This window comes from Rhipicephalus microplus, chromosome X, assembly GCF_043290135.1.
Source record: "Rhipicephalus microplus isolate Deutch F79 chromosome X, USDA_Rmic, whole genome shotgun sequence".
Classification (NCBI taxonomy): domain Eukaryota; kingdom Metazoa; phylum Arthropoda; class Arachnida; order Ixodida; family Ixodidae; genus Rhipicephalus; species Rhipicephalus microplus.
In genome coordinates this window covers 403,854,021-403,871,980 of record NC_134710.1, presented here as the reverse complement: position 1 = coordinate 403,871,980, position 17,960 = coordinate 403,854,021, and the positions used below count along the sequence as shown (strand labels likewise).

At 43.8% G+C, this 17,960-nt stretch overlaps 2 protein-coding genes across 3 annotated transcripts in view; one reads left to right on the top strand and one right to left on the bottom strand.

The window, feature by feature from the left end:
- Positions 1-17,960, top strand: part of LOC119160952 (sodium-coupled monocarboxylate transporter 2-like) — a 171,372-nt gene that overhangs the window by 34,472 nt on the left and 118,940 nt on the right. The gene's annotated exons all lie outside the window — the stretch shown is intronic.
- The window catches only part of LOC119161865 (zinc finger CCHC domain-containing protein 24), a 251,549-nt gene continuing 250,499 nt past the window's right edge, over positions 16,911-17,960 (bottom strand). For both annotated transcript variants that reach the window (XM_075880193.1, XM_075880194.1), the window contains exon 4: positions 16,911-17,418. In XM_075880193.1, the coding sequence (XP_075736308.1) occupies positions 17,305-17,418 (114 nt within the window). In that variant the 3' untranslated portion in view covers positions 16,911-17,304. The remainder of the gene's footprint in view (positions 17,419-17,960) is intronic.

Below are 17,960 nucleotides of genomic sequence, written 5' to 3'. Positions count from 1 at the left end.
AATGAATAGTTTTTGTGGCCGTTGTTCCAAAGCTCACTTCCGGCGTTCTGGAGCATGCATAGTTGACCTCAGTAGAATGTGCTATGGTCTGCCAATCACTAGAACCCTAGGAGGTATACGTGATGGGCGGCGTTGGTGGCATATTGGTGAAGCAGTACCTTCAGACATCATTTGAACACAGTAGTATCAAGAAAAAGAAATGGGGATGGACATGGCGTGTAGTGAGGAAAATATAAGAATAAAATGTGGAGTTTTTCGTCTTAAAATTACCATATGATATGAGAGACAGCACCGTAGTGGATGGCTCCGGAAATTTCAACCACCTGGTGTTCTTTAACGTGCATCTACATCGCGCAGTACACGGGCCTTTCCAACTTCGCCTCCATTGAAATGCGATCACTGCAGCTGGAATCGAACCCGCGTCCTGCGAGTCAGCAGCCGATCACCCTAACCACTGATCCGCCGAGGTGAGAAGAAGGGAAGCCAAACGCTGTTCATTAAAAGTCGCAGACTACATGTATTATAAAGGAAGCTATGCGCGTCAAGAGGGGGCAGAAAATTAGCTGTACCGATGAGATACTGAGGTTGATGAGGATGACGCATCCACAGGTAGCGAAGAACCGGATTGATTGGAGAAGTATGGAAGAGGCCCTGCGGTGAGCGTAGTGAGGCTGAGGGTGATGGTGATTATAGTCAATACAGTTGCGATAGTGTAGGGGACGTTCATTCAGGGGCAGAGAGAGAAAACTGAAAGAAAAAAAAGTTATGTAAGCTAACTAGCTTGCAACCGGTTCACTACTCTACATGTGGGAAATGGGTAGTAAACCGGCGAGGAAAAATACAGAAGAAAGAAGGAAAAGTAATACGCTTGCATGCATGGGGGCAATGAATAGGGTACATACTATCCCAGGTTGTGATGATTCCCATTTGTCCTTGGTGGAAAAGCACGCCTTGTATTGGAGCGAGAGGGACGATGCAGGTTTCATAGCGCCGCATAATGATACGGTCACAGAGTTGAGAGCTTTTCATTTGTTAGGACTGTTCCACATTACCTTAGGAATAAAGGTGAATCTCGACGCTTGTATTGTGCGTTTCTTTTTTCCTGTCTTCGCGCTATCTCCATCACAGATTATGTACTCGGTTTCATCGTATTGACGCAGTTTTTTTTCTTTTTTGATCACACAAAATTATAACGTATGCCCTTTTCGTAAACGCATGGTCTTGGGTTTTAAAAACTGGTTATTGGACCGTTTCAGACGAGACTGTCATTCCTACTGAGCAAGCAATCTCCTTGTTACAAAGTTTAAGTGAAAGCCAGTATATGTAAAGAAGTGACCCGGAATCATCCAGCAAATCATTTACGTTGGAATGGCAGTAAAATTTATCGCTTTCGGCAAAGCACACAAGAAAGTAACAATGTGCTTGGTCACCAGTGAAGCTTCACGAATACGAAATGTGGTAAGCGTGCGCAAAGAATAAAAGGCGCGCGCTGGCTGCGTAATCTCTTCAGTCATCGGGCTCAGCCCATGTACCGCCGATAGTAAGCCTGACACAGAAGAGGTGCCTCGGCTCTTTTAGACGCAACCTTACTTTCAGGGTGGTGAAGCTGGGATGCTGGCATACCGCATAGTGCTACTACAGAATAATTGTGCGTATTCAACTCGTGCCTCACGTGAATAATGAAAAGTGCAGTCATAACTCATGAGTAAGGGTGGCTCTCAAATAATGAAGCATGGCGCTCTTGTTACTTTAGCGTGCTTTTCGTGCTTTTATAAGTAAGTAGCTAATCTGGTTGCTTGGGCGAGTTGGTATGACATGATTCACATAAGAAACAGCGCCAATAACGAGGGACAAGAAAAGAAAGAGACAGACAGCGGCACAGACAGACAGTGCCGCTGTCTGTCTCCATCTTTTCTGGTCTCTCGTAGACAGTGCCGCTGTCTGTCTCCATCTTTTCTGGTCTATCGTTATTTGCGCTGTTTTTTGTGTAAATTGAAATATAAGATTTTTCAAGATATTATTTAGATCTGTTTTCCATCACCTGCTGGAGGTCAAGCGCTGCCGAGGAGACGACGACGAGAAGACGACGACGCTGACAGTCATTTCGCCTGGGCTTAGAATTCGGAGAGTCTTTCTTCAGCATAAAGCACCGAATAGTCAGTTGGACCTGGGGGCAGGGGGGGGGGTGAGGGTGCAGTTTAAAACGATGGTGTGATGCTTCTGGTATGTGACGGTGTGAAACTTGCCGCGCTCCCACCGTGCCATCCCATGGAGCTTCGCTTGTCGCCCACGTTCACACTGTAAAATACGCTCTCTTCTCCCAGTCACTTATTTAGTCACAAAAGACGTCAGAAATCTCAGACCTAGTTGTGACGTAACAAGAATTCAGCACTTTTCGGCTATTCGTTGTTATGTGCACATGCGCAGTCAAAAACACCCAAAACGAAGTGAAATCTGCTGATCGTGCACGGTAGTCATGAGAAAGAATTCACATTCCGCGGGTGGAAGACTCAATGGCAAAACAGGATAGGACGCAATTCACAACTTATATCCCTAGCATAAGAACCAATCGAGAGCCTATTTTCTCATACTTTCACGTAGACAGGCATCAGGATTCACGAATGGAGCCGCGGAGATTATTTGGGTATACGGAGTTTTTTCAGGGGCCCCTTTCAAGCGAAGTTTGTATTGCGATTGAGTTCTGCTGAATACCATAAGGTGGTGGAACAATTACGAAGCGGATAATTGACAACCACTTGTTTGTAACACATGAATGGTAGATTTTAAGTTTTACGGATTTCAATGGGAAGTGGTCGTCGGAGCTAGTGCGGCGTTTCGCCGCCAGGCGCCGCAACTGGAGTAGAGATGGCGTCGCGTCGTCTCTCGCGCAAACGAATGCCGCGGATATATTCGAAGCTCCTATACAGCTTGGTTTTGGTTGTAATCACGTTGTTTAGGTGTAATGAAAACTTGGAAACGAGATTCATGAAGCACTTGTTGTTCTAAGCGCTCAGATCATTTCGAAAGCTTGAGTCGTTCGCGACCGCTTGATGGAGGCCAGCGCCTCATCTGGCGAGTTAGTGGCCGGCAAAAACTGCGTTAGTGAACCGTCAATCACTCTCATTGATAAAGAATTGTCATTTTTAGATTATTGCCACTAACGTTGTTAGGGCAAGTTGCCTAGTGTCTACACAGCAGTTATTTTAGTTTATTTAGTTTCTCGCCGTGCAAGAGCATGCGCGAATAACTATATATATATATATATATATATATATATATAGTTACTTTATTAGGTTTTCAGTTGAAAGTCAGCGCTCGTCCTGTGTCTTCGTTTTTGGCACTGTTTACCTAGAACAGTGAAGGTATGAACGTGCTAACCGGCTGGGATGCAAACATCGAGCACTTCAGATGATCTAGCACACAGTACTGGTCTGGCGAAAAGCACAGTGTGCCTCCTCTGCCTACCTGGTGGACCTCAGTTATAGACTGGAAAAAGACCGTTGCCGGCCGTAATTCTGCCTAAATGATTTTCGGATTCTTTATCCGAATAATGCCATCATTGGTCGGGACTAAAGCCACTGGAACGGTTAATATACCGTTGCTCAAGAAAACATCCACTGGAACCTGCTTCGGTTTCGTGGAAGCAGACCAAAGGAAAGCCCCCGGCCCAGGCAAAGAAAACAGCGTCTTGTCTGGTCTGCACTGCACAAAAACGCTTATCAAACAACTATTGCAATATAAGAAACCATGATAGACCAATTAAACCAACAACAGCCACATAATTCTTGTCCACATCCCGAGAGCAAGTGAGCAAGCGAGCTGGCTGGAGACTTGCCACTTTCAGCTGCTCGACGCTCGATGCTCGCACTGCCATTTTCGCGGTATTGACGCATGACATTTTACCCCCTACTTCAGAAAGTTGGTTTATTTCAAAAATTTTTCTAAGCAGCTGGATTAGCAAAGTTCAGAGCCCGCAAGCTAGGAGGGAAGTTTTCGCACGTTAACAGTTTTTTTTTTGCACGCATTGACACATTGTTCCGCACGCAGTTCACGGAGGGTTCAAAATGCAGTTCTCAGAGTGCTTATTAATAAATAAAAACATTACGCACACGTAACGTTGCAAGACTATACACTCGACTCGTATAGTCAGATTTATTTTATAAACTCCAGAGTGAAGTGGTACTCCATGATGGCAGACTCCAATGCAGCATTCTGCTCTTTGTGTGCTTGGCCAAGTCGATTTAGACCAGTAGCTAGTGATGACTCTGCCGGGGAAATTTCCTGAGAAAAAGACAAATGGGAAATTTTGGGACAGTCCACACGAGGGCAAGTCTTCTCGCCCAATACGGTTAAGTATGGCATATTCCGTAGAAGGAGCTCCCTGCTCGCGTAAACAGCAGGACAGAGAACACCATCATGATTCTGCATGGACACGGCTTCCACGCTTGAGGATAGTGCCGTGCTGGAGGGAAACCGCACGTGGAACCGCCACACCCGAATGGGGATCAATATGTACGAGACGCGAGTCGAGGCCGCGCTCGTTCAGGCATCTCCGACACGCCGCTATTTATTCGAAAGCCGGGATCACAGGGCTACCACCCGTAATTTCTCCTCCTGTGCTGTGGCGGATGTTCCAGCGACAACCGCCTCTTACCATCTCAACGGTACTTACCCGTAAAGCGTTTTGCCGGTATTTACCTATACAGAGCAGCAACCTTGAGGCTTACAAAGAGGTTTCAATTTATATTGAGGGCAACGCAGCGAGTGATGACAAGCGAAATGAAATGTGTCACCTTAAGAGACAGGAATAGAGCAGAGTGTACTAGAAAACAAGCGGAGGTTACGAATGTCATAATTGAAATTAGGAATAAATGCACATGGGCCGGGCACGTAGCATGTGGGCAGGATAAGCGCTGGTCATTGATGCCAACTAAGGGGAATCCAAGAGAAGGAAAACGCATTAGGGGGAAACAAGAAGTTAGGTGAGCAGATGAGATTAAGAAAGTTTGCGGGTATAACGCGGCAGCACAAAGCACATATGACTGGGTTTATGGCGGAACATTGGGGAAGCCTTTGCCCTGCAGTGAGCGTAGTCAGGATGATCATAATGACAATGATAAGGATGATGATGATTGGTGTCATACCCTTGTCATGCTTCACATGTAATGCCACTCGCAGTGAACTTCTTATAGAATGGCTATGTGGTCCTCTGTTCCTGGTCTACACGGGTATATTAACTGGTATTCGCAAGCGAAATCTGTCCTTATCGTCCGTCCTGTTCGTTTTTTTTTTGTCTTATATAGGTCTGCTGATCAAACGGCTAAGTTTGCTTCATGGTGGACGGATAGGTAACGCGACGGAAATTCGGCCTATAGCTCCCACGACACAACTTTTGTTATACAACATGACGCAATTAAAAAATAAAACAGAAGAGTGTTCGTGAATATGGCTGACAGGAGGTGCCGGCACCAGGTCAAGATGACCGAAGAAAAATATACTCACACAAATTGCCTCAGCTATCATAGTACTCATAAAAATACTAACAGTTTTGGCCACAATGATTGAAAACCACTGCTTTCATTACACTTTGTTTTAACTAACCGGCACTATTACTGACTCAGTCGTCAAGGCTACACGTATCGCTTGGGCATGGGTTCTAAAAACGCATTCATTATGTGAATGCTGTAAGCCATAAATGTCATTTACTATGCCAGCATATCAGCAGTAAAAACGACATGAGCATGTAATTATATTCGCTGCGAATCATGTTTGCCGCGTGACAGGGGTATAACCCCCTTGCGACTTTTGGTACTGATTCACAGCATAGAGCAGCGATATCTAATGTCATATTTTATTGATTTGCGAATAAAAAAGAGGCTATCTTGTTAATGTTATAGTTGTCGTTAAAAAATGTGCTATTTAGGCGAATATTTATTACGTTAAGTAGGTTTGTAACAGAGCAGTAAAAAAATTGGAATCTCTATTGTGCACCTGTTCATAAACAAATAATATTGCTACTGATATCTGCGTTTGTTTTTCTAGCATTAATTTTTCTTTTTTTACCCTTTCTTCATCTTTACATTCATAGTCGATCACGTGCTGTAGGGTAGCCATTCCCCCTGAAGCAAATAAATTACCTCTCCACTGCGCCTGTCTTGACAATGTGTCCCTATATGTTGTCCATGTCTTTTAATCGTCCAAGCGAAGTCATGGTGAATACTGCCACTTGTGGTAATGTAATGCCTGCGGTGGTATTTCGTGTAAGGATTAACGGGTGTGAATTTTCGCTCGTTGCTGAAGTTTCAAACAACGTAAAGATAGCGGAGAACGAGGCCATAAAGGCAAAATTGGAAGAAAAAGGAGAAAAGAACGTGAGGAAATTTTTTTAAAGAGTTATTTACTCTCACCAAGTAGTGCCGCTTACCGCCCATAATGTAAACAAACTAAAAATAAAAACAATTCTAGCGCGCTTGCAAATGTCATCTATCTATCTATCTATCTATCTATCTATCTATCTATCTATCTATCTATCTATCTATCTATCTATCTATCTATCTATCTATCTATCTATCTATCTGTCTGTCTGTCTGTCTGTCTGTCTGTCTGTCTATCTATCTATCTATCTATCTATCTATCTATCTATCTATCTATCTATCTATCTATCTATCTATCTATCTATCTATCTATCTATCTATCTATCTATCTATCTATCTATCTATCCCCCAACATCTGGGTGCTGTCATGATCGCCTTCTTAATTTGGGGTAGATGAAAGTTACAATAGGAAACTAAGAGGTTTTGACAAATATAACTGCCTGGTCGTGACCTGAGTAACGTGCAAATCTCGTCGCGTACGTGGCCCAGCTCTATCCTCCAAACACAGTAGGCACATACCCGTATACCACGAGCCACAGTATGCGGCAATGCGCTAGAATAAATTGACAATTTCTTTCTACCCAGGAATGGCGAGGACAAATATTTATAAAAACTAACATAATATTTTGCCATGAAAAGCATAGGGAATGGTATTAGAAGTAATTGTAATGTAAACGTAAAGAAGTAAAAGTGGGCGAAAAGATAACTTCCCACCAACTGGATCCGAACCTGCCACCTTTGAATAACGCGCCCGATGCTCTACCACTGGTGGTGGTCATCTACCCGTCCACTTTATGAAGCATATATGTGCAGTAAACATGGGAGTGTGAATTTCAGCGAATGTCGAATACTCTTTTTTTGGCTATTTGGCGTCACGTTGTACGTAATCTTATTACGATACAGCGCTTATTACTCATATTTCGCACATCGTCTTAAAGCATGAAGTCTGCAAGAACGAGACACTCGCTATTAATGAAGCAAAGCATAATTTATAGGGCCCGTTTTTTTCGTTAGGTACAGTAATAATGAGAACTAACGGGTAATAATGCCAGCGAAAGCAACGTTGCAAGTAGGCTAAGAATCAATGTCCTGCCTATATTTGCACTGTCTGCATGCCGTTTAACCTCCAAGAACGGGAAATTCTACGTAAACGAGCATTTTCAATGTCAAAATTTTATGACAGCCTCTACCATTTTAACCACTGTCATCTAGCCTTGACAAAAACGGCCCAAAACGTCTGTAAAAGCCTCAAACAAGTTGACTTACTGGAATATAAAAGTGCTCTAGAAAGAGACTTTTCATTTTTTCTATTAGGTACTAAAAAAGACTTTTTAGAGGAAACAGTACCCATGCTTCACGCTGTTCATCAGACAAGTCTTCGTCACGGCTACCAATCAAGTGCAGTGTGCGAAACGTTACAGTAAAAAAAAAAATTACAGTTCATTTCTCGCATTTTTCACATTTTCAGGAATCTCCCGATTGGTTTTCTTGCAAAAAAACACAAAAAAGGGATATTCTCATCACAATGTAAAACAATCATCACGTTCTCATTGTGACCGGTATAACCTAAAAGGTGCAGTCCACTCCAACGTTTCAAGCACAATCGAAAAAGAGGTAATCAACCAGAGGGTCTTCGTAAAAGCCTCTCGACATTTTTCTCAATTGCTTTTAATGTAGAAATAACGTCACCTAAGGGCATATCTAAGCAGCCTTCTTGAAAACACCTCCTCTGATTGAGTGCAATTTCATGTTGTTTAGGCAGGCCTGCACCCGGAGTACTTGTGAGAGATGCTATAGAGGCCCTCTTTGCACGTTGTCACTTCGTCATTTTTTTACGAAGGTGCCCACAGATGCAGTACACTCACGACGTGCTACTTCCTAGCGCACTTTGCTGCACCAAGACATGACATCGAAATGTGCCACCGTTACCTGCTAGTGGTTCAGAAATCAGAAAACTGCAATTGAGAAAGATATCTATTGCTGCAATATGAAGCAAACGTAACAAAACCTGGTCACTGGCAAAAAAAAATGAGCACTTACATACGTTTGAGTTGGTTAATAATGAAAATATATATTAAAGTGAAAATATCCACTGCTTTAAAGGCAGCGAGACAGTTTACAATTGATTGAATGTCACTGTGATCGAACTCTAAGTATCGATAGCGTTGCTCGTCGCGTGCGTTGAGCCTTGCTGTTTTATTTCTGACGGCTCCTCTAAACTGGGCACTGAGCATTCGAGGGGTGCCATGCGTTTAGTGAGGAAACGGACGGAATGTGCGCCTTGGTTTTGAACATTTCGGCTTTGATATCTGGGGCGGAATCGCTAGGAACAAGCGCAGATGGGTACCGGGTGCCAGCTCCCACTTTCTGCGTGAGATGAAAACTTCTTGTCCAGAAAAATATGATGGTAGCGCATTACGATGCCATCATTCTCACGTTGAACGTCATAAACTTTGTGTCTGGCAGTGAGCTTTTTATGTTTGCGACGCAAAGCGTAGTACCACTGTTTGAACTGCGGCGGTTTTATCAGAGGTTTGTCACGGTCGACGATAATTGGTTTATCACCTAAGCAAGACTAAAGGATGGCATGCAATTAACTCTTTACTAAGCTTGATTTAAAAGTTACACGATAGTAACATGGTATCAAATTGTTTCATTCATCTTGTCACTCTCCCGGGTTATTTTTGTTGGAGGTTAGAACTACCTTTCAGTGTGTGCATTTATTATGCTTTCAAATTAGGTTGTAGGGTAAACGACGGTCCCTTCATTTATGATTATATTTGCAATGTTTATGCGCTTTATAATATGTGAACGTGATAGCTTTAACGAGGTCGTTTCACAAAAATTTTGGCATCGGCGTCGCTATCAGCGTTTCTGGCTGTGAGCGAGAAAACGTCATCTTCTCCGTGACTTAAAGCAATCAAGAAACTTTCGAATAAAATAAATAACAAAAAAATTCAATTCGAATGAGAATAGAAGCCAGGCTCTCTGCGTGGCAATCATGTTATACCTCGTGAGGCACGCCAATGATTTAAACTGATTTGGAAAAAAAATAATACAAACTCATGTAGAAGTTCTCTTTAATATTGTGTTCAGCCCAAAACGCAAAGCCTTATGTTTACCCTTATTTTGCTCATGTAGTAGTAGGAATTTCTTCAATCCACTCAATATTAAGTGGTGGAAGCGCAGAATTGCTCCAGTCATCTAAACATGTGAAATGCGCAACGACTGGGCGTTATAAAGGCCCAGCCAGTACAGGGCGCTCAGAACTTATGTTTGGGTGTTGCTTCACGCACGCATAAAGACCCCTTTGCTAATTCACAAAAGAAGCAATTTTGGCGCAGTCGGAACTTTGCAACTGTACTTGCAGTAGACATTTAACGATAGTTTGAAACGGCCACTGTTGCACGCACAGTCATTCGTTCCGTCACGACCGAGGCATACACAGAGACCGAAGCCAGGATAGTAATTCAGAAGGTGATTCGCACAGGACCCCGGTTAGTTATTGTGGTGTACTCTTGAAGGCGGAGCCCAGGCGTCCTTCATGTTTTGTAACCGTTGTGTTTGTAACTGTTGTTTAATTGTTGTCACACAGTATATATATTCCGCAGCTGCGTCGCCTTTGCCATATTCGCCAATTGCTACCGCAGAAAACAACAACAACAATAGTAATAATAATAATACTAATAATAATAATAATAATAATAATAATCTTGGAATTACAATTTTTTTTCACTACAATCTGGATTCTCTCAGGTAACGTGCTAGGCCAGACAGCGAGTTTTCTTACGATCATTCGTATGTTAGCCCGTCACCGCTGAGTGAAAGCGATCGGAGGCTACATATATAAGGTTCTCAAGCTGCTTATAGCAGCTTTTACAGCGAAAGTTGTTACGAGATAAAAAACTTGGGCGACGCGCGCCACCATATTGATCCGCCACCGTCGCTGCCGCTGCCGCCGGTGTCCGTAACCACTGTCACACGAAATAAAAAAAACCCTAGTAGCAAGGACACAGTGTGACTCGAACTCGGGTCCACTGCATGCCAGTCCAGTATTCCTCCACTGAGCCACGCTGCTGCTTTTTTTTCTTTAATGAATGACCTTATCACCAGTAAAGTACACAGAACATACTTCATCAGATGTCTGGCAAACACACACAAGCGTCAAGAACGGGAAGCCACTCCGGAACGGGGTGAAAAGTCTTGCTGAGCCACGCTGCTGCTTGGCTCTAATTGTTCGCAAAGTTGCCTTAGGCAGGCTTCATCTCGGGAAAGTAATCGCGTTAATAGGAGTAATAAAGCATTTTAGAACAACAAAAGAACAGCCAGGCTTCACACAATGCTAATAGTGTAACGAGGGGGTGTGTGTTAGTGAGAATTTATTAGAAGGCAGAGAGGTCGGTCGGAGCTAGTTTGCTCGAGCCTGCTACTCTACACAGGGGATAAAGAAAAAAGGAAGGAAAAAGGAATGAAGGATGATGATCAGGACAAGAAGAAGTGCTGCGTGTGCACAGTAGCCACTTAGCATAGCACCCTACAGTCTAGAATCTAGTCCAGTGCTTTTGATAAAGTCTAAAACAGCCCAGTATAAGAGCTTCTTCTTGATCACCTAATAACTGTGACGCATACCCACTTCAGGCATAGTTCCTCATCATCGCCATCCACCACATGAACGATTGGCACAAAATTTTTTTGAACTGTTTAGCGAATACCACGCGCCTCAGAAGAATAACGAAAAAAGCATAGCGAATGCCGTTCTATACTACTCAGAAATCAATATTATTAATGCCGTAGTGGGTACCCAGCAAGTGTGCTTGCAGCAGTTGCCCAATACTTGTTTAGAAGGAGCTCTGAAAGGCCGCTCTTCTAGCTTTCACTTTGACTGTGCTGCGCCTTCTGCGCAGGCCTGATGTTTTATTACGGTCCACGCCACTGTGTAACCATGTTTACACAGAAAATAAATTAGTGAGTAAACAAACAAAACGAATGAACAAGATGCGTGAAGTGGAGTCATCATTGCGGTCGCCGCTGTTGTAGCCTGCGCAAAGCTAGTCCGCGTACCTCAATGTAGATAAATCTGCTCCTCCTCGCTATGACTCGTACATGACAAAGGGGTTTTTATACAGGAAACTACACAGTACAAAAAAAAAGTCACAGCTTTGCCGAAAAGGCAAAGCAATGAACGCGACAGCAACAATTTGAAAGATCACACGCAGAATGGAAAGCCGATCGAAACTTGCCCCACGTTGCCCCGCCGCGGTGGTCTAGTGGCTAAGGTACTCGGATGCTGACCCGCAGGTCGCGGGTTCGATTCCCGGCTGCGGCGGCTGCATTTCCGATGGAGGCGGAAATGTTGTAGGCCCGTGTGCTCAGATTTGGGCGCACGTTAAAGAACCCCAGGTGGTCGAAATTTCCGGAGCCCTCCATTACGGCGTCTCTCATAATCATATGGTGGTTTTGGGACGTTAAACCCCACAAATCAATCAACTTGCCCCACGTTTCTCGCACACAAATTACGCACGAAACGTACTCAAAGGTACGAATGCACGCGAACAAGCGTCTCATTTGTTACTTCGCTGAGTCTGAAAAGCGTGCGCTTTTCGCCAATGGAGACTGCAATGACTGCAGCAACCTTTGTGCGCCCGGTAACTACAGCAGAATCGTTCCACATAAAGCCCGAGGCCAGCCCAGGCGTATGATCCTCCCCTCGACGCCACCGCGAGATAAGGACGCGCGAAGGAGCATAGCTCCCCTTCTCTAAGCCGGGAAAAGTACGCGTAGATCAGAGCGGGCACCGCTGCCCGATGTGGCGACGTGCGCTCATTGCGTCATCTTTCTGTTAATGCTAAAAACACAGCAGCGGTAAGTGGTAGATATAAATAGGTTGCCGTTTGAGTGGTACAGAGCGCTCTCCGGGGTGGCTCAGTGGTTAACGCGTCGATTGCGCCCACGTTCGAACGTGGGTCGAAGACCCACGTTCGATTGCGCATGTCGGGGTGCTTTTTTCTAGATTTTTTCTTTCTTGCGTTTTCATATATATAAATACGTGCACATATATGGTGCATGATATGGATGCCGACACCGACACCTGCGGCAAAATGTAGCCGAGAGTGTCCATATAATTGCTATCACAATAAAACAGTCCAAAAAGTGACGTGGTGACGTGGGAATACAGTGCATCGTTCGCGATAGCCGCTTGCATCTTCTCGGCCACCAATCATAACATGCATGCCCCGAGCCGCTGGTGTGAAATAAGGTCCCTAGATGAAATAAGTTTCCAACGTAGCAACACCTTTTCCTTTTCTTCTCGCCTATCTTCCTGGAGCGCCCCCTAGAAAATTCAAAGCTTTCATCAAAAAGCGAATGTTTTGGGTTCAGTTGCTACGGTGAATAGATGTAAATGAAACAAAATAAAAATGACCCGTAGAATAAACGGTTATCTTTATGAACATAAACAATACAACACAAGAGCAAGTGGAATGTGCGTTACTCAACTGGCAACGTTGTGCAGTTCTATATTTTACACCACCAGCCACGACGTCTCGCGTCGCACATTGTAGTTCGTGCAGTTATAATTATAAGTCAACTTCCACAAATGTGTTTTGTTCGTGCTGTGACTCGGTGAAGGCGCTTCTTACTGGATCCTGTCAGTGACCACAGGCGCGACGTTGTGGCGAGTGATAAGAGCTGGCTTGTGCACGCGCAAGAAAAAAAAAAACTCGGCCAGACTGGTACGAACACTTGACTAGCAGCACTGCGATGACAGTTTTTTTTAAATGTGCCCGTTTTGACAATTGTGATGCCAGGTGATTTTAGAGCGCTGCGTGGATTTTCCCGAAAAGTGGGAGTTATACTGGTTATGTATCCCAAAGCAGCGCGTTTCGGCTACTTCATGCCGCGTTCTGGTCAACTGTTTAGGCTGAAATGTTCCTGTAGGTGTGTTGATTGCACGCTCCAGCTGTTCTGTGTACGTGCATACGAACAAATGTTTGTAACAACTGGCATGTACTAGTCGTGCAGTAGACACGCTCCTGGCGTTTCAATGAAAACCGACAAATAAACTCGCTTCGCAGATCCGCGTTTACGTTCGTCTACGGAGTTGCACGAAAGCGTTCGCGTGAAATGTATAGCTACACTTCATGGCGTGCTTTGTTTCGAACAGCACAGCGTAAGTCGAAGAGAGCGAAACCGTTTTCTGTTCTTTTACGGCAACCCAGCATTGTTGAAAAGTTCGAATATTGTATTGAACGAGCACCGCGAAACAATCTTGGCCGAATGGGCGTGCACTGAAACGCTCTTCCTCTTCAGTTTATGTCCTGGCTATCATTTCGTCTTTTGTAACGACGAGAATCTGACTGGAACCCCGCCGCTGTGGTCTAGTGGCTAAGATACTCGGCTGCTGACCCGCAGATCGCAGGATCAAATCCTGGCTGCAGCGGCTGCATATCCGATGGAGGCGGAAATGTTGTAGGCCCATGTGCTCAGATTTGGGTGCATGTTAAAGAACCCCAGGTGGTCGAAATTTTCGGAGCCCTCCACTACGGCGTCTCTCATAACCATATGGTGGTTTTGAGACGTAACCCCAGATATCTATCAATCAAGAATCTGACTGGAGCCATATGCGCATGCGTACTAGTTCTGAAGCTTTTGCATAATAATAAATAACACCACCAGTCACTAGCAAGATCACGTGCAAGGAATGGGCCAATTACAGACCCGGATGGCACAGAAAAAGAGTGACAAGTGAGAGAGTGAGGAGGGAGGCATCGAGAACCATGAGTGATGCTGCCTTGGAAACTTAGTTAATCTAGGGACCTTAGTGTAAAGTCGTACTGCAGCGCTACTTGTGACCGCCACGCGACCTGCATGCCTCTCCGGCGGACCTTTCAAATTGAGTTTATTCTAGTGACGTTGAGCGAAAGTACAGGGGGTGTTATTAGAAATAATTGTAATATAAATGTGCAAAAAAGTAAAGTCAGCGAAAAAATAACTTGCCACCGGCAGGACTCGAACCTACAACCTTCGAATAACGCATCCGATGCTCTACCACTGAAATACAATAGTGGCTTACACACACCCACACTGACTGCTTACTTTTTCCGGCTCCAACGCCGAGAGAAATCATACACTTTTACAAATTAAAAGCTAGACAATCACTAGCTTCAAATAATGAAAAAGAGAGACAATGAAAAGAGCTTTTTGTATTATTTACAGAGGCCAGCAAAATCAAACTGTTGCGTTTTGCCTCGTTTCTCATTTTACCCCACCGTATACCCATATATGTGCATTTATGTGCATTTAAACGCGGCAGCGTTGGTCTGCGACACCTGTTTCTATTGTGGCAAATTTCGAACACCCACTTTTTGGCTGTTTTGCGTCACTTTGTACGCAATCTCATCACGAGATGGCAGCTGAGCAATTATATTTTGCATGCCACCTCAAGGCATCAAATCTGCCAGAATGGTCCGCTGCCGTTTATCGATATAAAGATGCCACGCGGAGATGGGAGACCAAGCACAAAGACGAACAATAAGAGACAAGGCAGGGAAGTTAACCAGGCACTTTCCCGGGTAACGAACCAGGTAATTGTCTGGTTAACTTTCCTGCCCTGTATCTTGATTTTCTTATTCCTGATACTTGTTCTTCTACTATGCGTGGCATCTTTCTCAATGTGCTGCTAGAAATAGCTGTCAACTGTTACCTCGTTTTTCAAAAATTTGTCGTAGAAAGCCAGCACTCCAAAAAAAAAAAAAGACTGAAGCGCTTTCAGTTTGCAGCTGGAGCCTCTGTTACAGGTCGAACTTTCCCTTCACTGCTGTAGACGCCTGTGGCAAAAGAAACTTCTCGCACTGCTAAACAGCACCTATATCTGTTGAGACGAAAATTGCATTTGCGCAGCCTGTTCGGGACTTTGTCCAGTCTCTCATTGTGTTCCTTGGCGTCTTTTCTACGGATGGTCACGTCATCAAGGTAGGCCAGATGGCATAGCCTCCATGAAGCACTTAAAGATGGCTGAAGCCGCAGATTACGAAAGGCGACCATGTGACCTTGTGAAGCTCTCTCAACAAGCTGAAGGTTAATGCCACTGTTGTCTGTGGCGTTACGTCAAGTTGATAATAATCTGTGCCATATTTAAGATGCTGAAGACCTTGCCTCTCCTCTGAGGACTAAATCTGATGACTTCACCAGTAATCGGAAATGCGCAGTCTGCTTTCTTCGATACCTCCTTCACTGTGCAATGGCAACCGTCGCGTATTCACGAGCTGTTCATCGTAAGAATGAGTACGAAAGGCGTTGAGGAATACCAATGCTTCCCAGGCTCGATCACGCCTTCATGTTGTAGTATATGCAGTTACGGTTCTACAGCCAATCTCAATGCAATGCAAACTGGCCATGCTTATAAAAACCTTGGCTTCACTCCTTCCAAGACTTCAAGTTCTACCACTGGACTAACGTGTGCTTAGATGGCTGCGTCAAACGCAGACTGGTACTTGTCCAGAAGCTTCGAAACAGGTTCGTCACCCGTGATCTACCTGTTTTACCGTGGTCACCCGTGTAGTGAAGAGTGCACCATGGGATCGCAGCCACAGCTCGGAGGAAGAGAGAAGATGACGAAACAGACAATAGAACAGCCTGCCCAGAAACGGGTTCTGTCTCTTTGTCATATAAATATATATATATATATATATATATATATATATATATATATATATATGTTGATGAGATCTAACAGACAACAATGCCAAGAAAAGTATAGGGGAAGATACTAGACCAAATTGTAATGTAAATACGAAGAAAAGTTAGTGAAAAGATAACTTGCCGTGAGATGGATCCGAACCTGCGACCTTCGAAGGACGCGTTACAATTACATTACATTACACTACAATTTGGTCTAATATCTTCCCCTATACTTTCCTTGGCATTATTGTCTGTTAGATCTCATTATTATTGTGTAAAAACACGGAAAAAAGAGCCTTTAGGTAAACACTTCTTTCCTTATATATATATATATATATACATATATAAATATATATATATATATATATATATATATATATATATATATATATATATATATATATATATATATATATATATATATATATATATATATATATATATATGCGTGTGTTTGTGAACTGAGTCGCCATTCTTTCCGATATACTGCTTCTAGTCCTTTTTAAACTTACCGATTTTCCACACTTTTTCTAAGAACTCCTTTCATTCAATAGTATTAGCTTTCCTGCGCCAAGTGCAACAAACCTCGTTTAAATTATTTCAACTGCTGTATACGTTTGTGTATGTCGCTGAGTAAAGGCATTGGAAAGGTTGTGTGTACCTCTTATTAAAAGCGATAGACGGGGAAAAGGTAAAGCAAAGAGTCGAAAGCGCAAAGAGGTCAAGCAAAAAAAAAAAAAAGGAGAGAGCGGGTAGAGTGCCGCTTAGACCGAGAGTGTGTATTCACATCTCAGTTGGCCAATAAGGTCAGATTTCTGGTGGTTTTCATCGAAGCGCTAATAAACATGAAGCATGAGGTGCACGGTACACTCATTTAATGAAGAACAAGAAAAGGAGATAGAAAAAGTGGTGTGAGGTTACACTGTGTAGCATTGATTATTATAAGAAAAGTGGCAGTACCCGCTGATGACTGCTTCGAGGATCAAAACATATTCGGTCATCTCCCTTCTTGGACACAAAGGCAGCTATGCAGCCTAAAAGAAGAAACAAAATGCACTAATCGGCTCCTCTGTGCCGCACGCCCACGCGTTATGTTCATGGCCGCACGCCCACGCATTATATATTGGCATATTGTTCTGAGTGAATGTCGTTCGCAAGAAATAACAGACGTTTTCTATAGGTGGTGCTATCGCCGCATATGGCAGAGGCGCTCCGGGAAGACGTCGACTGACCGACGTCCTCTTTAGGGCAACTACAGGACGCGCCTGCAATAGTAGCCGAGTGACTTGCACTTCTCGCACAGGTGTTGCGGGTGTTCCTTGCTCTGGTCCGAGACGTCCAGGCCATCGGGCTTCTCCAGTGGTCTCTGCGAATAAGGAAAATAAGAGGCAAGAAACACCAAATGAGTTCACGTATTTTGTTTCACGTTTATGTCGAAGGCACTGGAAGCCTCACTGAGCGAAAAGCATTGGGGGTTATGAAAAAATTGATAACAATATTGCCTTCATTGGTATTACACTTGCTACGCTGTGGTGACCACTGCGCTCACTTAACCTGTTCGTTATAGTTAGGTACGACTCTATTTATAAAGTCTAGCATCCTAAGTATGAGGACGTATTAGCAAAGAGAGCGAGAGAAATAAATAAAAGGAAGAGACAGGGAAGTTGACCTAGAAGAACTGGTTTGCTACCCTGTACGGGGGTGGGGAAAAGGGTCGGAAAGAGTAATAGCAAAGAAAAACACGTTAAACCGATACAGCATGCTAATTCGAGACTTCATTGTGAAAGTAGAAAGAAAACAGGTAAGAGAACAAGCAGTCGGTAATTATGGCGTAATCTCCAAGCATAACCGAAGAGAGATGCTGTGGGATTCACAAGAAAAAAAATCAGCTCCGTGTAAAGAAGAACT